The following is a 25,577-nucleotide window of genomic DNA, read 5'->3' on the forward strand; positions in this document are numbered from 1 at the left end:
TAAAACCTTTAAAAAATGAATAAATATTTATTAATAAACTATAAAAATGTAAAAATTTGACGAGTTTGATAAATAATTGTTTAAGGAAACCAAAGAATGAGATTAGATTCTAAAGCGCAATAAAAATGTGCGCGGTTCGTTCGATGGCCTCTAAGATGTATATGGTCTAGAATATGCTAATTACCCCTTACAACATTCTGATATACATTTTATTGTGCGAAAGTTTATATAAATATATATATATTTATATATGTATAGTTGTGACCAATAGTAATTGAATAAAAAGATCCATAGCAATAATTAATGTTCGCATCCATCGAACGTTAAGTTCCCATTTGTGTCGCCATTTTGTTTTTGGCCGTCATTGTCCGTGATTCCGATCTTCCTTTTGTTCTTCTTGTCGCCGTAGCAAATTATTGAAAATGACGGATCGGGATGATAACGTTTACAAATCAAAATTGGCAGAACAAGCTGAACGATATGATGGTTAGCATTGCGATCATTCAACATGAATGCTTTCGTCAGATAATCATTTAAAAATTTATTTTTTTATAGAATTCAATTTTATTATATTAAATAAATTTTTAATATTATTTAGGGTATATGTTTTTTATCTGACCGCCTAAAAACTTTTCAAAAAAAGCAACCCTAACCAGCCAGGAAAAATACTAATCTTTATATATATCTAAATGTGATATCATAAAATGAAAATGTGGTTGTAATGACTATTTCGTTAACGAGGTAAAATGTGACTTTATTAAATGGTAAAAATTTTGGTAGTCGGATAAAAATTATCTTGTTATAATTAACATTATAAATAGTTTTAAATTTAAACAAATCAATAAAATGTATTTTTTTTTAAAAGTCTACACCTGCAAAAATCTATATTGGAATATTTCGTAATATTAATCTTCCAATATTAATTTTCAATAATTAAACTTTAATACCATAATTTTATTTTAATATTAATTGGAGGTCATGTAAAATTAATGAACCCTAAAAAAAGCTTAAGTAATACTAATTATGTAATTCAATTTATGGAGTTCTTATTTTTTATTCATTAATTTCACTTTCTTGACTTGATCATGAGTAGGGTTATGAATAATAGAGTTTATGTGTGTAGTTTGTATATATACATTTTTAGTTTATACATGTTTATTTCTTTATCATAAATTTATAAATTTAATTGTATTACAATTATGTAAATTAATAATATCGCACACTCAATCTTAAACAGAAAACCCTTATTTTTACCATAAGCATAAGCCTTAAGTCCTATACTCATATTTATTACATTAGTTAGCATTATACTAGACATGAAAGTAAAATTTTGGTTTAGTTTATAATAAAATAAAATTTTATTAAACTTTTAATACACAATTTGACAATTCACATGATATTTGTCATGGTGTGGGTGTCAGAATTCTCTAGGCGCCCAGAGTTATATTTTTTATCCCACAATGAACTTAATCAATCTTCGTTTTGCGTCCAGAGACCCGGTTCCCCAAGGTAGGACATTGTTTTCTCTGCCATCAACTTTTTGCGCCAAATTAGATGATCAGTTGTATCCATTTCATTTATATTTTAAGAGCTTTCATGTCTTGCTCGATTGTTTGCGACCAGGACGGCCTTTGGGACGTGTGCCAGGTGCTTCAACATCTGCAAGAGAAGTTATGGCACTGTTTCTACTTCGTTTGTCATGACCAAACCACTGCAGACGGTGTTGCCAGCATTCGTCCTTTATATTATCTAAACCAGGATTTTGGTAGATTTGATGTGGTCCTTCAGACTAATTTGTTGCATCCATCGGAGCATTTTCATGTCGGTTCATTGAAGTTGTTTCAATTTGGTTGTCATTGGCCATGTTTTGCACCATATAACAACACCGGACGTATCACAGATTTATAAAGTCTTGATCGTAGTGGTAGTGGGATGTCACGCCGCATCAATATAGAGGCAAGGAGATGCCATTTACTCCAGGCTGCACGTATGCATGCTTGAACAGCAGCTTCAGCTGTTCCAGTATAATCCAGAACATCCCCTAGATATTGAAACGATGTGACTTTCTCTACCTTAATGGCTTCAAAAACAGTGCTATTTCGAATTTGTTGTAGTAGATTGATGCAAGCAGGACAAACAAAATTGGACACTTTAGATAAAGTACCAATTATTTTTGAACATCGTTTGTGACACTACTGGTTACAATGATCTTAAAACCTTTTTTATTCAACCCAATAAAATGACTTTTTTTGTATTGTATTGTTTTGTATTTTTTTTTAAAGAGTCTACACTTAAAAAATCATATTGTATTGGAATATTTCATAATTTCTGTCTCTTCTAATATTAATTTTCAATAAGTAAATTTAAATAGCATAATATTATTTTATTTTAATATTTATTGGTGGTTGTGTAAAATTAATAAACCCTGAAAAAAGCTTAAGTAATACTAATTATGTAATTCAATCTATGGAGTTCTTATTTTTTATTCATTAATTTCACTTTCTTGACCTTATCATGAGTAGGGTTAGGAGTAATAGAGTTTACGCGTGTAGAAACTCCTCGGTTCCAGAGTCTACATATGTGGACGATGCTAAAATCTGCTCTTAAAAATTTCAAGAACAAGCTACAGTTTTAAAAATGGTTTTCCATAAGTGCAGACATATGTATCTATCATATCAAACTTTCATTTTTTGTAATTGTTCACCGGGATTTCACAGGGTGGCCGCTTTCACACTGAAAAGATTTTACGCAAATTCAAAAGGTTCGTTGCCGTTTTTTTGTCTTTTTTTAAGAATATTACAGCCCAAAATTTTGTATTTTATTGTGTGGTAATCATTTCTAAATAGTTTTAGAATGGTTTAGATATGTTACATGTTGCAGCAAATTTTTCACCTTAGATTATTCATGGTGACCATGTGCGTGGACATTGGTATTTTGAATTGCTTTTATTGCACATGCTGCATGGGTACATTTCCAATGTTAATATGTGTAGCAAAACTAACGTCACTCATTTTTGTGAATAAATTTGAGTTCTATTTTGCATATTTATATTTTTTCACTTGCAGACACCGTCCTGATATTTTGAATGAATCAGAAATCGAAGATTTATCTGATGGAGATGATTATGACAGTGACATGGAGATGACAGTGATGATGACAATGGAAGAGACATGCAAGCAGTGGAGGAAACAGGGCGGGATGGGTTATAAAAGAAAGTTTTGATCAAATTTTGCAACCATTCGTGGAAAAGAAAGATCAGAAATTGAAGGTTTATCTGATACCAAGAGGTTGAATCAGATGATTCAGATGACTCCGATTGTGGTAAAGAAAATGACATTGACGATTACAATGGAAGAAACAAGGCAAGCAATGGAGGAAATTTATAATCCATCTCGCCCTGTTTCCTCCATTGCTTGAGGAAACAGGGCGAGATGGATTATAAAAAAAAAATTTTGATCAAATCTTGCAACCATTCATGGAAATGAAAGATAAGAAATTGAAAATTTATCTGATAGCGATGATTACAAGCCAGGGCAAGTGGTTGAATCAGATAATTCTGATGACACTGATTGTGGTAGAGAAAATGACGGTGATGTTGACAATGGAAGAGACATGGCAAACAGTGGAGGAAACAGAGCAAGATGGGTTATAAAAAAAATTTTTATCAAATCTTGCAACCATTTGTGGAAATAAAGGATGATGATGGTTCAATTCAATGGAAAGGGCTGATTGGTGTTCATTTCAATATATTAAAAGTTACACAGTTACATTGATATGAACTTTTAAATTCAATCTTCGATTGCACAAATGTCACATCTATAAGAAAAACTGGCTACTGATTACTGGTAAGAGACACTAGAGTTTTGGCAATTTTGCATTGAAGTTGCACATAAAATGATATCAGAAGCTAAAACTGAAATGATGATGATCAACCTCTTGCCAAAAGGATTAAAACTGCTCCACTACCCCACTAAAGAAGAGGATTTGGCCATTTCCCAAAAATGATGGACATGAAAAATGCAATGAGATGTTGGCACAGAATGTGATGAAAAAATTTGGGTGATGTGTGTGAAATGTGTGTGTTATTAGATTTTTTTTATACAATTTTACGATGATAATTGATAAAAGACATTCCTACATGTTAATAATTGTGATAATAAACTGTGAAAATAAATAATGTGTTATGGAAGTCATTTTTTGTATTGCGATAACCATAGTTATTGACATTGCAAGTGCCCATAGTCCATGCGTGTGGATCTGCCTGGAGTGGTAGACGCGATTATCTGATCATGTTCAAACTTCAAAGAGGTACTAATTAGAACATATGTCTGCCATATTGATCAAAAAAATAATTAAATTACGTTAATGGTGACCGAGGAGGTTAACATTGTCAACAGCATGTAGATCTGCATATGACAAGTATTCACACCAACATCTATGCAACCACCACAACATAATTTACATCCAGCTTCAAAGATAAGCTTAATGCTATGTTATGTACAGCTCTTGGCTTGGGGTGTAAGGCTTTGTTTAAAAAAATGGTCTTCAAAGTCAGCAAACCGAGTTCAGAGCCAGTTTTGTTGTAAAAAGAAGTTTGTGTATTTAACTTCTAGTGAAGCAATTTTTGAATTTATGTATCAGCAACCCACAATCACGAATGTTTCAAATTTTACTAGAAATGAAGTTTACTGAAATTTTACTGGAAATGAGTGCAGAGGTCTAAGACAAATTTCTTAATATTTTTTGTAAAGCCGTGAACGATGAGCATTGCACTTTAATGCTAATGATTATGTATTTATTTTAAATATTTTCAGTGTTTTTTAAAAACGCTAAATATAGAATAAATGTACAAAGGAAATAGAAAACGTAATAAGAAACCAGCTTTGATACCAAAAAGTATATGCGAAAAGATTAAAGTAACGAAATTAGAACTTGCAAAGACTTCCAACCTTTCTGACCGAATAATATCAAAATTAAGTGATTAATTATGATTGTTGGTAGATCGATCAATTGATTACTGCTCATTTGATTGATTAAGTGGGTGATTGAGTGATTGTGGTAAATTATCAGGACTAATCTGTATTGAGCTTGTTTTTTAAGATTTTTGTCATACTGTAATTATATATTATATTAAAAGACATAGTTGGTGCCTCATGTATCAAAAACGACAAAAATGAGATGGTTCATGAACAAGATGAGATCTTGATCATGAGAGAATACTTCAGTGGAGAGAATACTTCAACTGTCTGTTAAATGAAACAAATCCCATCAATGTCAATTTTGACGCTCCGCCCATCGAAGGTCCGATTCCGGACATCACTGTAGAGGAGCTTACAGAAGCTCTGAAAGCTATGAAGGATGGAAAGGCAGCAGGGTCCTCTGGACTCACAAATGGCATTATCAAAGCATCTGGTACTGCAGGTATCCAAACGTTACTACAACTTTGCCGTGAAGTGTGGAGAAATTGCTCAATACCGACTGAATGGAACTATAGCATGACAGTTCTGCTATACAAAGGCAGAGGTGATCCATTGAACTGTTCATTATATCGGGGTATACGTCTGTTATAACACTCCCTGAAAATTGTCGAGAAAATCATTAAGAGAATATTAACGTCGTGCATCACAATTGGAAATTATCAATTTGGTTTCCTAGCTGGGAAATCAACAATTGATGCAATTCACATCCTTCGGCAACTGCAAGAAAAGTACCTCGCAAAGCATCAACCACTATCACACATTTTTGTAGACCTTGAAAAAGCATTTGATCGAGTTCCCCGTGAAGCAATCAAGTGTAGTCTACGTCAACAACTCATTCCAGAATATCTTGTTCGACTTGTGATGAAAATGTATACGAATACTAAGACTTTTGTCAACACAACGGTTGGAAACACAGATGCATTTGACATCGGCGTTGGAGTTCACCAAGGCTCGATTCTCAGTCCACTGTTATTTATAACTGTGATGGAAGAAATCACAAAACCGATACGCACTGGTGACATTTGGAATCTAATATATGCTGATGATATCTTTTAAACAGCCACGTCTGAGCAGAATGCAGCACATCCTTTTCAATATCTAGAGGATGTTCTGGATTGTTCTGGAACAGCTGAAGCTGCGTTCATGCACGCATACGTGCAGCCTGGAATAAATGGCATCTCCTTGCCTCTATAATGATGCGGCGTGACATCCCACTACGATCAAGACTTTAAAATCTGTGATACGTCCGGTGTTGTTATATGGTGCAGAAACTTGGCCAATGACAACCAAATTGGAACAACAACTTCAACGAACCGACACGAAAATGTTCCGATGGATGCAACGAATTTGTCTGAAGGACCACATCAAATCTACTGAAATCCTGCGTCGTGCTGGTTTAGATGATATAAAGGGCAAATGTCGGCAACACCGTCTGTGGTGGTTTGGTCATGTTGCAGATGTTGAAGTACCTGGCACACGTCCCAAAGGCCGTCCAAAGAAGTCCTGGTAGCAAACAATCGAGCAAGACATAAAAGCTCTAAATTTAAATGAAACGGATACGACTGATCGTCTAGTTTGGCGCAAAAAGTTTATGGCAAAGAAAACAACGTCCTACCTCGGGGAACTGGGTCTCTGGACGCTAAACGAAAATTGATATTATATGCCAATGTTTTAATGCTAACATTTAAGTTGACTAAATGAAAAATATTAATTAAGTTTCAAAATTTAGGACAAGCGATACTAAGGTTGAAATGATTTTTGAGACTTGCAAAAATTTTAAAAAAATGAAAATCAATGAAAACAGAAGTTAGAATTTTTGTGAAAGATGTTGAAAATATTGGAACAATGGAACCTTAAAATAATTATGGATGCAACACATTATCATGGTATAAGTGTCACATAATTGTATTGTGTTGTATTGCACGACTTGAAAGAACCTCAGAAGGGCTAGAGTTCTCTATAATTGCTTTTGGATGTTTCTTGTTTGTGTTGTATTGCATGACTTGAAAGACCCCTTTGAAAGACTTGCAAGGCTAAGAGTTCTATATAATTGCTTTTGTATGTTTCTGAACCTGTAACTTCCACTTTGATTATGCTATATAATATAGCATTTGTTCATTTGGAAAGAGTTTTTTTTTTTTTGTTAAATAAATTTTACTTATAACAATTTCGGATTCAATTTTTTAAGACATTCAATTGAAGGGTTAAACGAAATCATGTATTAGAAAAATATAGAAAAGTCCTGTATTATTTTACTGTCGACTGAGAGGTTGAACAAAAAGTTCAAGCATAAATTTCAGAGTTTCGAATCAGTCTTTTTCAAGTAACCTTCATAAACAATACTTTAGGTTATTTGTAGCATTCTGGAAAAGATTTTTATAAAAATTGTAAAATTTGCACACGATTTTACATGTTTCATATTGTAATACTTGAGAATAAAACTCGTACTAAGATTTGAGTTCTTACACAATTGAATAGTAGTAATTGTTAGTTTTATGTATAACAAAATTTCTTTTCTATTTGCATGAACAAGTTTGGAAAGTGTTGTGAGGTTCTGGATTAATTTGTGAATTGTTTGTCAAAGTATTTGCTTGGAATTCTGAATCCTTGAGCTAACTGACCATCCTATGTCTTCTTTTATGTCAGTAGATGCCTCAAGTCTTATTAAAATAATAGCACTCCACAATTATACCTATGCCTCAGTGCGTCTTAGAATTTTTATCAGGTGCCACTGAGTTGAGCATTAGTTTTGGTTTCATTTATTCTCATTACTTTTAATACATTTTATGTAAGGATGTCAGAAAATTTCTTGCTATAAATTTCACCTCGGCGAAAATTTCTTGGTGGCTATTTTCCTCCTGGAAATTAAAAAATGTGTCCAAATTAACAAAAATTAGATCCAAGTGCACACATTTTTTAAATTCTTTTATTAATTTTTTTTTAATTCAATTGATTCGCTTTTTTTATAACTTACAAACTAAACCAGACTTAAAAATACACAGAAAGGGAAATAACAAACAACAAATAAAAAGTTATTAATATCTAGATGGATACAAATTCTAAATTAGGAAATACAAAGAATTAAAATAATCAGAATGGTTATAAATACTAAATTAGGAAATACAATGAATTAAAATAATCGGAATAGATACATATACTAAATCATGAAATACAACGAATCAAAATAATCAGGATGGATTCAAATACTAAATTAGGAAATCAATGAATTAAAATAGAATTTATACAAATACTAAATTATTAAATGAATAATTATAATTAAATTATGAATAAATAAATATAATAATATGATGGTATATTCCTAAGATACATGTCACATAAACAAATTGAAAAGATATCTTATGTGCAATTCCCTGCTTGCAAAATCATGGACAGTATTTAGTATTCGTAAATTACAGTCTTTGAATTTTTTATGTGGAGGAACAGCATGATAACTGATCAATTGATCCATTTGTAATTCATTGCAGCTGCGTACATTTCGAAAAACTTTTAGAAATCTGCATATATTTGGATATTGCCAACAGATTGTAATTTTCGATGCCACTTTTTAACTGCATTGTTAGTTTGAGGAAGGTCATTATCTGCACGAATATAGCAATTCCAAACATTTATTTTGAACATAGAATTGGCTCTTTGGTTTACTATGTAAAAATCTTTAAAATAGTCTAGCAACAACATTATTTCCTCTGGCAAGACTTCTTGCAATGCTTTGAAGGCCTCTTTTATGTGATCAGCAGTAACCAATGCAAGAGCAGGCAAAAACGAACATATGAAGCAAAATCTGGCTCGTTTTGTTATTTCTCTTGTAATCCAACATTCTGCAGTTTCCTAAAGATATTCTGAGCAAAGTGGAAGAAACATCTATTTATTTGGACACCACAAAACAATTGCTATGCAGCTGTTATTGCACCCTTTTCGAAATCCATCTTAATACTTACTGACCTTTGGTTCAATGGTTTTTAATTTCAAGAATAATCACGGTACATTTCTTGTGTTTTATTTAGCAGTAATGCATAAATATAAATCTGCCCCGTGAATTTTGTGTGGATGCTGTACAGCTGAGAAAATAACTGGAATAACTTTAAAGGTGCCATCCATGTACTAGTTTACGTTTTCCTTTAAAGAAGTCGTGGAGCGATTACCTTCAAAAAGTAAAGTTCTGTTTTCGTCAACTGCTCCACGATCAAATAACAGAAATTGTTCACCATTTGATAAATGTGTTTATTCTTGGAAAATGGTGATATTTAAAACTATGGAAAATGAATATGTAGCATCACTTCTCTTTCTGAAACCTTTTACACCGTTGAGACCATATTACACCGAAACCGCTTGAGAAAAATTTAGAAATTCTTCAGTTATAATCTGTTGCACTGTCTCATGACTTTCAACTGCCCGTCTTTTTACACTTTCTCTTGCTCATCATTTTCTCTCTTGCCGCATCTTTGCGCATGGCTGTGTTCATTTAAATAATCCACTACTGACATGTCTGCATTAAATTTCACTTTAGCTTCACATGCGGTTGCTCCTTTGCCACTGTCTTTGGAACTGGCGGCTTCATTAGCGAGGTCTTTTTGCTTTAAGTAGTAGTAACCGTTGAGTTGCGCTTTATTATTACCACAAATTGTGCTATTGTCTGTATCTCCATTTCGGTAGCACTGATTGCGAACTGGGATGTGATGTTATATACTTACTGCAATAATAGCATATAGGCCTATTTGCAAAAAATAATCTGTAAGCTAAACTACTGTCAGACAACAAAATGCTTACATGAGCAAGTTCAGAGTCATGGATTTGACAGAATTTAAAATTTTTTATACTCGTAAGAAGGTCCCACAATGTATTTCTTGCCAGGTTCTTTTTGGGGTCAACTAAGATTTGTGTATGTGAGTAAAAATAACTCTGTTCATTGTTATCTATATGTAATGGCTTGTTAGTTTTATTGAAAATGTTATTTGTCACCCACCGTTCAAGAAATGGTTGAGTTCATGAAAAAAGTGGCAGCTCTTGATGAAGAACTAACTGTCGAAGAAAGAAATTTAATTTCGGTTGCTTATAAAAATGTTATTGGGGCTAGAAGAGCTTCTTGGAGAATAATTAGTAGCTTGGAATCTAAGGAAAAAAGTAATAATGATCCTAATGTGGAGATTACTCGACAATACAGACACAAGGTTTTCTAACTATCATATTTCATGCTATTTTGTTATGATACTAACTTTTTTTATTTACAGGTTGAGAAAGAATTAAAAGAAATATGTAATGACGTCTTGGATGTTTTACATAAGCATCTAATTCCGTCAGCTAGTAGCGGTGAATCTAAAGTGTTCTACAATAAAATGTACATATTTTATGCCTTTTGAATGAATAATTTTTACATAAAATAATTTTTTTTATAATTTTTTTTAGGAAAGGAGATTATTACAGGTACTTGGCTGAATTTGCCACTGAGTCTGATCGTACAGAGGCTGCTGAAAATAGTTTAGTTGCATACAAAGCGGCTAGCGATATTGCTACTAGTGATTTGGCCACCACTCACCCTATCAGATTGGGTTTGGCTCTCAACTTCTCTGTGTTCTACTATGAGATTTTAAACTCGCCAGACAGAGCGTGTCAGCTAGCCAAAAAAGCTTTTGATGATGCGATAGCTGAGTTAGATACATTGAGTGAAGAGAGCTATAAAGATTCTACTCTCATTATGCAACTGCTTAGAGATAATCTTACCCTTTGGACATCTGATATGCAAGGTTATTTTTAATAGTTAAATTTAACAGGCAAAGAAAATATATACCAGTAACAAATACACTTTTTCTGGAAACTGATATGTTGATCCACCAAAATATTTATGTTGATTTGGCAGCTTGTGATATTTTTAATAGCTTCGATGATTAGCTGTGCTGATCATGCGGAAATGAAAATACTGTGTATGTTTCCAAAAATGCTTGATTGTATATTTATACCTGAGGGAAAACAAAACAATGTTTATAAGATATTTTCGTTATTAAAGTATATTGCATTTATATAGTAATTAGTAGTGAGTCATTTTGAAAAACTTGTTTATAGGAGATGAAGATAAAAAAGATGGAAATGTGGAAGACTTGGAAGGAGATGGTGCAGCTTCTAAAGCCTAATCCAATTGCACGAGACATTTTTTTGTCATGTTGCTAGTGATTGCAATCATTCGCGACGTTGTTTCAAAGTTGCTTGATGAAAAAATTTTCTTAACATTACTATAATTTTGTTTTCATGTTCACAATCTTAACGTATTTACAATTTTAACGAGTAAACAACTGGATAAAAAATTATTTGTGAGTTTTGGTGTTCATTCTTAGCAATATATTTCATTTTATAATCTGGTTCAAAAGATTCATAGTTGTTGATATGAGTGAATTTGATAAAAATGTAAAATTCTGTTCGGTTTAAATTGATAATTTTTGTAAATCGGCTTTGCTAAATATTATTGGTGTATCTCATTCTAACAGAAAGTTTAACCTTTAATTATAAACCTTTCAATTTTTCCATCTCAATGCGTTATGTTTCTAAAATATATTTCGATTTCATTTTTTGCTTTGTCTTTTATTAATGTTAGATTCAGGAAAGTGTTGTTCATCATTCCATTTGCAACTTTAGATTAATTGAAAACTTTTTTAGTCGTGCACTTCTTGTTACAATAAAAATATTTGTAATGAAATGTTTTACGCTATTAAGTTATTCATTTCAGTCACAAATACGGTCCATAAACTAAAATGATTTGTGTTTTTGGTAATGCTTTGCGGTCAACGTGTTGTATGCGTATGGTTGTATGTATTTGTGCATTTAAAATTTTTATTAAAGTAATTCAAATAAGTTACGAGAATAATCTCAAAGTCACCTTTAGAAAATGTAGAAATGAAAACGAAAAAAAGCAAAGTATTCTTTGGTAATATGAAATGAAAAATGTGACATGATTCATAATTTTAGTCATTGCTAAAGATGAAAAATATTGAGGATTTGAATTATAATGCACACTAAGACGGCAAAGATTGGATATTGGATCATCTGATCAATCTATGAGGTCGGTTGTGTCGTTGGGTCATGTTCTTTCTCATGCCTTACTCTTTCAGGATGTCGGCGACCATCGACCTCCACAAAACCCGATCTTTAACACTAGCAGTCAAAATGTGATTATATTCAACTAGTGGCACAAGGACTTCGCGAATGTATCATAATTCGTTGTTGACAGCGTCCTTTCCATCAATGTCTAAATTTTCCAATATTTCCAAAAAAACTCCACATGTTTCACGCTATCAAAAGCTTTGGAATAATCGAACATAATTTGAACATAAACAAGTCTTTCTTCATTTCAATCGTTCGTTCACTGATCATTCGTAGCATAAAGGTAGCGTTTCTTGTGCCACAATCCTCGACAAAGCCACATTGGACATTTGAAATTACAGATCTGATTTTGCTTCGTGCTCTCATCATCACAAGTTTTGTAAGATGACTCATCAAGCTGATTGTTCGATGTAGTTCACATTCTGCTGCATTAGGCTTTTTAGGCAATGCAGTAAATATTAACTTGGATAGATCTTGAGGAATTTCGCCGCTGTTATAAATTTATTCAAAATTTCTGTCACTTTTTCAATGCGAAATTCATCAAGACATTTAAATTCTTCAACAACTATCTCATCTGGACCTGGCTCTTTATTTGATTTCATTTTTGAAAAAACGGCACGAACTTCAGATCTAAATATCTTTGGTCCTTCTACGTCTTTTTAAATAGGAGGCTTTTTACCACGGATATCATCAAAAAGATCGTTAATGTATTCAGTCCATCTTTCAAGTACTTTTACTTTCTCAAAGATTACTTCACCGGATTTAGCTTTTATGCATCCAGAAACAGTACAAATTCTTTTTCCAGTGATTTCTTTGATGTTTTTATACATTGCATTTGTATTAATGTTTTTGATCTTTTCAATGATTTTGCACTTGTCATTTAACCATTTCTCCTTTGCCACTAAGCAAATTTTTTATTGTTTTGTCCAGCATTTTGTAACTATTAGGATTGCCACTTTCCTTCGTTCATCTATCAGAGATACGATGTCATCTGTTATCCATTTATGACCTCTTTTTTGCTCTTTCACAAATATAACTTCCCAATAATGCCAATAATTCGGTAAAATTCAGTACAATATATATATATATATATATATATATATATATATAAATATAATATATATATAGATATATATATATATATGGGTTTAGACTATCATAAATACAATTATTTATAAAGATCACTGCGTTTTCGGCATTATTCAACTTGTAGTTGAACTTCTCAATTTTTCTAACGAGACTTTTATCATCTTGATGAAGTTTATTAAGGTAAAATAAAAAACTTTTAATATTTGACAATTTTGACAAAACATTATTAATAACGTTATTACTGCAGAAAAGCTCTTTTCGGCATCAACTGCTATCATCAGTGTAGTTATTTAGTATTGTTCCGTCTTTGATCTTTGTTTTTACAGCGACTTTGATTGTAACTTAATTAGAATTAAAGTTAATCATGTGTTTCTTTGTTGGAAGAGTATTGGTATTATTTAGTTGAATATTTATTGCTGGTTTACGTTTATCGATGAAAATTGATTCTGCTATCTTCAATTTGAATCTCTGTTGTAATAAATTGCTTTGGTGTTATCGTCTAAAATTTCCCTTGTTATAATAGTGTTGTGTTTTCCATCAGGTGGTCTTTCATTGCTCCATGTTGCTTATGCATAGTGAGTCTTCTCGTTAATGTTGTTGTAGTCATTCCGATGTATTCAGAATTTTGATGCACGCACTCAACAATTTTACATGTGAATGAATTAATCAAATGACTACTTTTCATATCCGAGGAAGGTTGAGTTTTGGAATTGTTTTTTTATTATTAGAGGTAATGTTTTCCTGTTCGTGTAGTAATGTCTTTTCATTTTCCTTACTAGATTTTTCTAGAAATTGTTCAATTTGTTGAAAATAGAATTATCCAAGTTTATTATGATAATTTAGTGAAACTGTTGTTATCCATATTCATCATCCAGATAAGGCCTAATTTTATTTTTCATAAATCATCTTCAGTGCATGTTTGGTTTATAAAGTTTCTTTAAGCAATGCAAATTTCTTCAGCAAAGTTGTTGTTATTCCTTTGTTTTTCATTGTTATTGATGTTAGTATTAAGGCGTCGAGTTTGTAATGATGTTATCATTTTTTGTGTGATGTTTGTTTGGGTTTTATTGGTATCTCTAATTTCCAAATCCAACAAAGAATGATGACATCATTACCAACTCGGCGCTTTAATACTAACTTCAATAACAATGAAGAACAAAGGAATGACAACAACAAAGATGAAGAATACGATACCAGCTAATAAACTTTGCTGAAAAACTTTGCTGAAGAACTTTGCATTGTTTAAAGAAACTATATAAACAAAACGTGCACTGAAGATGATTTATGAAAAATCGATATATGACGATATATTTGTTACATATGAGGATGATGATCAAATAGCAAGACTTCTAGAACGACTAAATTTATCAAAATTAAAATTTACAATGGAAAAATCAACTGACAATAAACTACCATACACCAAATCAACAAACAAACGTTTATGCCTCAATGGCAATAGTAAATGTTGTCAAACATATCTAGAGAGCACGATTTCTGCCTTTGTAAACCGAGCCTATACACATTTTTCTGATATAGGAAGCAGGAGAACAGAACTAGATAGAATCACTAAACTACTCATTAATAATGGATATAAAAATTCCATGATCCAGAAAATAATAGAACGCAAAGAGCAAGAAATCAGCAAAAACAACAATGCAACTAACCATAGTAACAAAAATAACATAGTTATATATTATAAGAACCGCATGTCAACCGCATTCGAACAGGATGAAAAAGTCGTGAAAAGAATCATAAAAAATAACGTCCAAGAAACCATCAAAAACGACAGCATTAAATTAAACTACGGATATACTACTCCAACCAAAGAACGTCATCTCTTGTGATGAAAAACGACTACACTAATAAGCCAGAATCGACAATGGATCATAGCCGTTTAATATATTTGTTCAAATGTACTATTGGTAAGTGTGGGAACCATAATTTTAAATATATTGGTATGGACAACCAAGTTATCGAGAAGATTCGGGATGCACGTACAAACCGGCGCTATAAAAAATCACATGAAAGAGGAACACTAAACTAATATTACTGAACAAATCTTGAACACAATGTTGAAAACCATTATAATTTACGACTAGCCGAATCAATACTCATAGAACAAAGTCATCCGTTAATAAATATTTAACAACGGGCAATTGGAATTCTTCCAACCAATAAACTTAGAAACAGAGGAATCATCGATAATGAAAACACGTAAAAGTGTTATATTTATCGGTAATGAAAACACGTAAAACTAATTAAATGAGCGTTAAGTATTTACTTAGAAGAAACAAGGAATCAACAAAGTAGATTAGCGACACGGTATATATATATATATATATATATATATATATATATATATATATATTTGAGCATCTGGGCGCATACACAACATATCAATTCGAACACCGAAGATGATATAGGAATACCGAAAAAAGTAACTTGAGAATGATTTACGATCAACCGTTAGAAAAATCTAAAAATTAAATTAGAAGTTAACTAACGCCGAATATGCCGTGATTTTCATCAATAGTTGCATTTCTTACAGTTTTAATCTAATATATATATATATATATATATATAAATATATATATATAGTGTTGTATATTAATCGATTACATTTTTTGAATCTGTAATCACATCATTTATAAAAGTAATCAGTAATCAAATTACATTACATTTTTGGTGTAATCTGTAATCTAAACAGGTTACTTTATTTTAGATTACTTTAATCAACGACAACAATACATTTTTAAAAATACCTAAGATTTTTAAAATTTAAAGTTAAAAAATTAAAAATTTGACTTATTCAAAAAGAAATAGTTTATCCATTGACGTCGTATGCTTTTTAGTTTGACCGCTCACGTAATGTTAAAAAGTTGGTCTGCTCAAGAACGTTATGAAGCAGGATAAGAAAAGTCGCTTCTGGTTCAAACTTGTTTGAAATTTTTTGAAATTTTAAAAAAATACAATTTTTTAAATTATTTTATGAATAATTACAATTTAATAATTCAATAAAAGTTTAAGATAAAATTAAAACCTATTAATTAATTGATTAATTCAAAATTTGAATGCAAAAAGTTTGAACTAATGCATGCTTATCCTTATGTTATTCAAAGACCATTGATTTAATGTGGATATTCAAAATTGGGGTACTTCAATTTTGAGTCAATTTTTTAAGGCACGTGATCGCTCTAAGCCTAGTAGTGAGGAATGCTGTCCGACCTCGTTGAATTTATCTATGTTAACAAAACAAGAATCGATAAATCAATGCTTTAAAACTCTTATTCGATCATATCAATATGCCTATAATAACGCATAAAGTCATCATGTGTTTGCTTACAGGTTTTTTTTCTATGGACTGTATATTTAAAAACGAAATTTTCTGTTAATTCACTAATAACTAGATTATATTTTAATTTATCTAATAACTATAAGATAAAATACTAACCATGTAAAATTTAAATTTAAAGTGTTAAATTTACATAGGACTTTATTTTTAAATGCATAAAAAAACAAAACTCGTACGTGCCTTCCAAGGAGATTATATAAGGAGAAGCAAACGTAAACAAAACTGACAGACACTTTCTATTGTTAACATGCCAAAAACAAATATGGATGGCAGAGAAATAAGTGCTGACGTTCGCTTATCATGTATAATCATTGGTACCTTCCTGTCTACTTCAAGTGAAATTTAAACGCACCCATTCAATTAGATATTTAAACACGCCCATCAATTAACATTTTTTATCGTCCGCTTAAAGCAAAATGGTGGAAAGTATTGAAATTGAAAAAATTAGCGATGATGGACAGGATCACGCATTGAATTATATATAAGAATGGCTTTATAGTGTTGACCTTCTTCTCAAGGTCAGGAAACTTGGAAGCAAACTTTTTTAGCACCAAATTTTCAATGGGTTTTTCAGTTTTCCAATCTATATTTAGCTTCTTCCCTGTTAATGTGCCACCGGCGGCATTCTTGTAAACATTTTTTTCCTGCTAAAATCATTCTACGGCAGTTTTAATCAATTTTTAACTTAATAATTTAACTGAATTATGTAAAGTTTTTAGAATCATTTATTATCTTAGCGACGCTGAATTAAAGAGGGTCACTAACCTGCTTGTAAACAATGGATATAAGACTTACTCTATTGAAAAGATTGTTAAAACAAATTACTAAACAGCAATAACCTTCCTAGTACCAATAATCAAGATAACGACATCATCTTGTATTACAGAAATCACATGTCAACAGCATACAAGGTAGATGAAACTATTCTTAAGCATATCATCAATAAAAATGTCACACCAACCAACCCAAATAGTAAAGTTAAACTCCGAATTTATTACAACAATAAAAAGACGTCTCACCTAATACTGAAAAACAACTGCAGTCCTAGAGATAACTCTGAGTTAAAGCGTAATCACGTAATATATGAATTTAATTTCCCCTTTGACGGCTGTGCACGTCAACATGACTCATATATCGGGATTACTACTACCTCACTGACTAGAAGGCTTACGATGCATAAACAGAGTGGTGCTATCAAATCTCATTTGGACTCAACACACTCAATCACAATTAGCCGTGAAATCCTCGACAGCAACACCAAAGTAATACACCAGAACAGCAACTACACGCATTTTAAAATTGCAGAAGCAGTCCTAATCGACATCAATAAACCAAAAATAAATATACAACAAAAAATGACAACCTCACTTTCAACCCGGCGCTTAACCAACAACGAAAACAAAGAAGTAATAAAAACTAGCATCGTAAATAGTAACAAAGAAGAATATGATGCTATCGATGAAAAAAAAGGAGACCAAAGAAGATGACCAGCCAATTAAGAAACCTGACACCTAATTCGCATCAAAGTTCAATTTTACAACACCAAAGTTAATTTTTACAACGTCAAAGTTAATCTTGACAAAGTCAATATTTTCCTATATATATACAGCAAGGAGCACTGACGATGATTCATTCGGAATCGAAATATGGCCTTATTTGCAGCATGAATTCGAAAAATAGGTTTATTTTGAATTTTAATAAACTAAACGTTCACCAAAAAACTTTAGTGAGAAAAATCGAAAAAACGAACTACAAACATATTAACGCCAAACATTCGGTAGAATTTATAGAATATTGTAAATATATATATATATATATAAATGATGAAAAATTTTAAATGCAGCTATTTACTTTCAAATTTAAATCATGTTTAGACGTTTTGCTCAATGGATGCACATCTCATCAAGCAGCAGCAAAGGCAATCAAAGTATTACAAGTCCAGAATCACAATGCTGCAGGCAACAATAATGTTACGTAACCATAGCAAAATGAATTGAAATTTTGATTAATTTTTTTTTTTGCTTCTAGATAAAAAAATCATACCATTTATAAAGAGTTAACAAAGTATATAATGATAGTTACAAGACCTTTTATATGCAGCTGCATTTTCATGGTCCTCGTGCATACCAATTTTTAAGAAAAAGTGGACTAACACTGCTACACTCGAGAACATTGAACAAGTAAAATTTTGTTAATAATGATATTCTGTAAACTAGTATTGCTATATAAAGAAATATGTACTGCGAATAAAATATTGCAAATGCTCTTTAATCCTTGATTCGATATCAATAAAGCCTCAAATAACGTATAATAGGAAAATTAGTAGGTTTTTTAAAATATATTTTGTTTGTAAAATTGTGAGTTTAAAATATAGCATATTTTGGTAGCATATGCTAGTTTATTCCTAGTGTATTTTATTTATTTCTTGATTTTTTGTTTCCCATTTCACTATAAACATTTGTCTTCAATTTTTTTAATTTTATTGATGTTAAATTTTATGCATAAATTATCAAATGCATTGTTTATTTGTGAAGATGACTTTGTTGGATAACATAACTATGGAGATGGGAATGAGGAGACATAGTTGCTTCAGAGGTGTTGGTTTTTTATGTTGTTGGTCTGAGAGATTGGAGGCATTCAATAGCTTATTTTTATACAAATAAATTATCATCTCACAAGTTGAAAGATTTCATAGAGAAAGCCATTGATAAGTTACATAATACTGGAGTTAGGGTAAACAACATTTGTTTTTCTTGAAGATATGTTAAAATTTTTATACATAATATTTATTTTTTAGGGTTGTTTCACTGGTAATGGATGGGTTGGCCACTAACGTTTCGGCATGTGGATTGCTTGGATGCTCTTTCACATTTCCAAACATGCAAACAAGTTTCTTGTTCCCAACAACCGGCCAGAAAATATATATCATATTTGATGCATGCCACATGCTGAAATTAATGAGGAATATGTTTCATTCTTATAATATGATATTTTATAATAATAATGGAATCATATCGTAAACTTAGTTAATTATCAGCAACAAATCAAAATGAAATTAAAAAATAAATTAACCAAAAATCAAGTAAATTTTGAAAAGCATAAAATGAAAGTTAAATATGCATATTGAGTCTTTAGTTGCTCTGTGGCTAAATCATTGGAACTCTTAAACGAATTTTTTGTTTTTTCTGACGTTTCTGAAACAATAGCTTTTGTGAAAAACATCAATGATCTTTTTTCATATATTGAACAGCAAACTGATACTAGATAGAGAATGGAAGCAATCCATTAAAAAGAGCAACCTGACAGCCGCTATAGATAAACTTTATGAAATGAAAGCCTACTTACTAAGTTTGAAAAATTTAGATGGTGTTAACATTTACAAAACTCAAAGGTTCTTTTTTTTATATATCTCAATATCTAAACTAAAACTTAATTACAAATAATTTCAGAAAAATGTGCATAATTGGCTTAGACAATTGACATATCCCTCAAAAGGAGTATTAAAAGTAAAACGATACATTTATTTATTTTCTGGTAAAAGCAATAAATTTTAATGATTTTCAGATCTGCCAAGAATCAGAAAGATTATTAAAAATAAATAATTATTGTTTTAAGAAAAAACTTGTAATTGAAAGCAACATACTCCCACAATGTGTCAACGAAGATTTATTTAACATGGAAAATCATTTCAATGATGTACAGAATGCAAACCACTATTATGAATTAATAAAAAAAATAATAACATCATGTACAACATTAAGACGTTTTAACTTAACTAAAGAGTTTTCTATCAACATGCAGTTTTAATAAAAGTTAATTAAATAATAAAATGCAACGAAAATTATACAATTTAAATTTATTAAATCAATTGTTTTATTGAATTTGTACAGTGCTTCTAATACAGTGGCGGATTAAGTCAAGCGGGGGCCCTAAGCAAAAAAAAATTTGGGGCCCCCAAACTTAGTGTGTCGTGGGGAGGCTTTTTAGCTTTCAATTATTTCCAACTTATAACTAGGTGATATACATCTTTGAACTAAAAACAACTTTTAACGAATTTGAATTTATTTTGTCGACAGATTTGTTACAAACATTAATATATTAAGTGAATATATAATTACGTTTTAATAGCATCTATCTGCCAAGTTTGAATTTTAATATTGAAACTATTCAATTAATTATAAAAGCCATTTGTGATTAATTAAAATGAAATTCATTTATTGAATTTATATCAAAAGTAAATAAAAATGTTTACCACTTAGGTACTTGAAATAAAAGAAAAAAACAGACAAATAAATAACGTTTTAATTATTTGACCACAATACTTTTAAAAAAAATAAAAACACGCGCTTTCAACAACAAGACAACGATACGATATTAAAGACAGAAAAGTAGGGATGGCTAACGAAACGAATGACAGATTGTTTTCAAACATATTACTGTAAACTGCTAACGTTTGCAAACGCTTATTAACGTTGAATTCAGCATAGTAATTGAAAGAATTTTTTAATAATTTCATTATATTTCAAAATTAATTTCAGTTATTTTTATAAAATAATTTTTTTTTACGGGGCCCCCTTTCCATTAATAACAAATATTATTTAAAATTTTATGATTTTTTCAAATTTTGAAATTTCATTATATTGGAAAATTTATTTGAAGTATTTTTTGAGGGATAAATTTGTACACGGGGCCCCTTGGCCGTCCGGGGCCCCTAGCAGCTGCTCAGTCTGCTAAGCGTTAGATCCGCTACTGTTCTAATACATTACATCGGAGTCAAATTCTAAAACCTTAGTTTTATCTATCTATCTATATATATATATATATTTCACTTTTCAAGATAGTTGAAAGATAAATTTATAAGTATGTAAATCAAACATTTCGCAGTCATACAACAAATAAACAAAACCGAAATCCAGAAATAAAAAAAGTAGGACTGATCTAACTACGAGTTAAGTTAATTACTAATTATAGCAAGATAGATGTTTTATAATCAACAAGCAAGAAATATAACAATTTACACATAAATATACATGCTCATAAATATACATGCTTTTGCCTTTTCTTGATGATCCTACTCTTTTTCTTCTTGTTACTTCGTTAGTCTTATCTAGGATTGATTATTGTAACTCGCTCTACTATGGTCTTTCTGACTCTATACTCTAAAGCTTTTAACTCTGCTGCTCGTCTAGCTGCTTGTGCCCCTTTCTTTTCTCATATATCTCCATATCTTGTTCTCTTGCGCTGGCTACCTATAAATAGAATAATTTTTTTAAATTTGCACGTTCATGTACATATAAGTCTCAATCTAAATTATTTTCTAACAATTTATCAGATATATTATTTGAACCTAAACGCCCCGGTTTACGATCGTCTCCTTGTCCTCGCATTTTCTTAACTCGTGTTAAACACTCTTTCGCCAAATCTGCTTTTTCTAGTCCTTTTCTCTGGAACTCTCTACCTACTTCTCTGACTACTTCTCCATCACTTGCGAAGTTCAGAGCGGATCTCAAGACCCATCTGTTTTCAAAATTCATTTAGGAGCGCTGTTGAACATCGCGGAAATAGCGCTTTATAAGCTAATTGATTGATTGATTGATTGATTGATTGATTGATTGATTGATTGATTGATTGATTGATTGATTGATTGATTGATTGATTGATTGATTGATTGATTGATTGATTGATTGATTGATTGATTGATTGATTGATTGATTGATTGATTGATTGATTGATTGATTGATTGATTGATTGATTGATTGATTGATTGATTGATTGATTGTAGCAGCGTGACTGCAAAATGTCTCAGCTGTAAATAACTGTCTAACGGGCAGCAAAACTTCAAATTTTGTTACTCACATGAAACGAGTTCACAAAAATTCGGTATTAGAATACAAGATATACAAAGAAAAATGTTTACTTGATTTAAAGGGAAATATAAAAAGAAAAGGAAATGTGGAAATTCCTTATGCAAATTGGAAAAAAATGAAACAAAGAAAATTAGATTTTGATAATAATACATCGCTGTCTCAAAACAAAATAAATGATCTCATCATGAAATTTATAGTAAATGGACTTCAATCATTAAGAATTGTTGAAACCCAAGCCTTTAAACTTTTAAAGATCTTGTGACCGGTGAGTGATATGTTGGTTTATATTTTTATAATGTAATTTTCTATATATTTTAATATTTAATGACATTTAAATTAATCATTACATTTTTAAATAATTTAAATAAATATGTAAATTAAAAAACACTAACATTACTTTTACCAATTAAATAACACAAATACAACACAATAATAAGGTATGAATTAGACATGTTATTTATTTTAATTGTTTAAAGGCTCGATTCAAGTGTCCACCGTTATTTTTAACTGTGATGGAAGAAATCACAAAACCGATACGCACTGGTGACATTTGGAATCTAGTATATGCTGATGATATCGTTTTAACAGCCACGTCTGAGCAGAATGCAGCACAGATGTTTGAAGATTGGAACACCAGACTCGCCGATCATGGATTCAAAGTCAACATCAGCAAAACCAAAGCAATGAACACTGGTGAACCCATCCAATCCACAGCTACTGGACGATGGCCCTGTTCAGTTTGTAAAGCTGGTGTAGGTAACAATTCAATCAAGTGTCAGCAGTGTAACCAGTGGTGTCACAAACGTTGTTCAAAAATAATTGGTAATTCATCTAAAGTGTCCAATTTTGTTTGTTCTGCTTGCATCAATCCATAACAACAAATTCGAAATAGCACTGTTTTTGAAGCCATTAAAATAGAGAAAGTCACATCGTTTTAATATCTAGGGGATGTTCTGGATTGTACTAGAACAGCTGAAGCTGCCGTTCGAGCACGCATACGTGCAGCCTGGAATAAATGGCATCTCCCTGCCTCTATATTGATGCGGCGTGACATCCCACTACCACTACGATCAAGACTTTATAAATCTGTGATACGTCCGGTGTTGTTATATGGTGCAGAAACATGGCCAATGACAACCAAACTGGAACAACAACTTCAACGAACCGACATGAAAATGCTCCGATGGATGCAACGTATTAGTCTGAAGGACCTCATCAAATCAACCGAAATCCTGCGTCGTGCTGGTTTAGATGATATAAAGGACGAATGCCGGCAACACCGTCTGCGGTGGTTTGGTCATGTCAAACGAAGTGGAAACAGTGCCATAACTTCTTTTGCAGATATTGAAGTAAGATATTTGCAGAAGCCTTGTTATGTGGTGTAGAGAGACGATTCGGACAACTTACTGAATTTAATCATTCAGCCAATAATTTTATCATTGCTGCAATAGCACACCCTTATTTTAAACTACGTTGGATAGCACAACAGCTTGTTGAAAATGCCGTACATTGTTTATCAATGCATGTATCCAAATGGAAAGAGATGTGAAAGATATAAACCCAATTTCAATAGATACAGCCACACAATCATCAAATAATGATGAACTTTTTGAATTTGTAAAGGTTGTTAATCAGCCCAGTAGCAGTAAGGTTCAAGTACAATATGCTCTTTATTTGGAAGAAGCAGCAACAGATTTGATAATGCTGGACAGATATCCTATTATAAAAGAAGTTTTTATTATGTTTAATACACCAGTACATTCATCGGCACCAGTTGAGAGACTTTTTCACATGGTGGTTTGATACACACAAAGAAACGTACCAGACTTGGGGATGCTGTATTCGAAAATCTGTTATTGTTGAAGACTAATGCTGATTTTCTTGAAAAAGATGATTGAAATATTAATTTAAATGAAGGAATTAATATCATGTCTATTATTATTTTAATGGAAAGATAATTGAACTAAAATATTAATACCATGTCTATTAAGTTTAGACTACAAGTATATTATGTAATACGTATATAAACATATATATGTTTTATTATTTGTATTAAAAACTATCTTTTGTTTATATATTTGGTATTCTTTGCTATTTTTATACAGAGTGGGCCAAAAGTAGGTGGACAGTCACTGGAATAAATTTATGCATTATTTATATTAATACAATTATCTATTATAACTAATGTTACAACTATGTTATTTATGTTATATAATTAAAATTCTATATCTACAATTATTTTAATTTAATCTAATTTCTTATTAATCTCTAAATAAATATATTTTACTGTCCACTTTGGCTCACCCTGTATATTAAGCATTATGTTATTATTTGCATTAAAACTTTTAATTTGGATTTCTCTATATTTTTATTAATTGCTAAAAATTTGCTTGTGCTCATAACAAAATACATTATAAAAACTATCATTTTTCACATAACCAAAATATTTTGCTGTCTTAGTATTGATGTATTATTATATTAAGTATTATAAAATGTAAGCATATGTATTCATAAGACTATGTGACTTTCATTAAATAAAATTCTTATGATGTAATCTGTAATTTCAAAAAGTTTGATGATGTAATCTGTAATCGGACACATCATTGCAAGGTAATCTTTAATTTGTAATTTCAAGCTAATTTTAAAAGTAATTTGTAATCAGATTACTTTCCAAAAGTAGTCTATACAACACTGTATATATATATATATATATATATATATATATATATATATATATACAGTTTTTAAGAAAATCAACCGCGTTAATACAATTATTATGTTTATACATTAATTTTTCAAGTTTTCTAATTAAAATTTTATTATAGATATTTAATTTATTAAGTAAAAAACTAAAATTATTATTGTTCATGTTTATTAAAATAAATAATTGCAGAAAGCTTTTTCGATATAAAATATATCATCGTCAGTGATATATAAACTATATAAATTCGGAATAAACTTATTTTATATATATATATATATATATATATTTACAATATTCTATAAATTCTACCGAAAATAATACATCCAAACTAAACTTATGCCGGAAAGAATTTATAAATGCATATATGCAATCATTCGGTAGAATTTATAGAATATTGTAAAAATTATGGTCTTTTACCAATATATATATATATATATATATATATATATATATATATATATATATATATATATATAACA

General features: G+C 30.8%; 1 protein-coding gene across 1 annotated transcript; it reads left to right on the plus strand.

The window, feature by feature from the left end:
- The first annotated feature begins 343 nt into the window (after positions 1–343).
- HELRODRAFT_153934 (hypothetical protein) lies at positions 344–11,638 on the plus strand. Its single transcript, XM_009010584.1, has 6 exons — positions 344–486; positions 9,969–10,165; positions 10,226–10,332; positions 10,401–10,738; positions 11,055–11,499; positions 11,542–11,638. Exons 1-5 carry the CDS (start codon positions 423–425, stop codon positions 11,120–11,122), a joined length of 774 nt encoding a protein of 257 aa, XP_009008832.1. The 5' UTR covers positions 344–422; the 3' UTR covers positions 11,123–11,499; positions 11,542–11,638.
- Positions 11,639–25,577: the final 13,939 nt, after the last annotated feature.

The sequence above is a fragment of the Helobdella robusta genome, assembly GCF_000326865.2.
Source record: "Helobdella robusta unplaced genomic scaffold HELROscaffold_1, whole genome shotgun sequence".
In the NCBI taxonomy this organism is placed as follows: Eukaryota; Metazoa; Annelida; class Clitellata; order Rhynchobdellida; family Glossiphoniidae; genus Helobdella; species Helobdella robusta.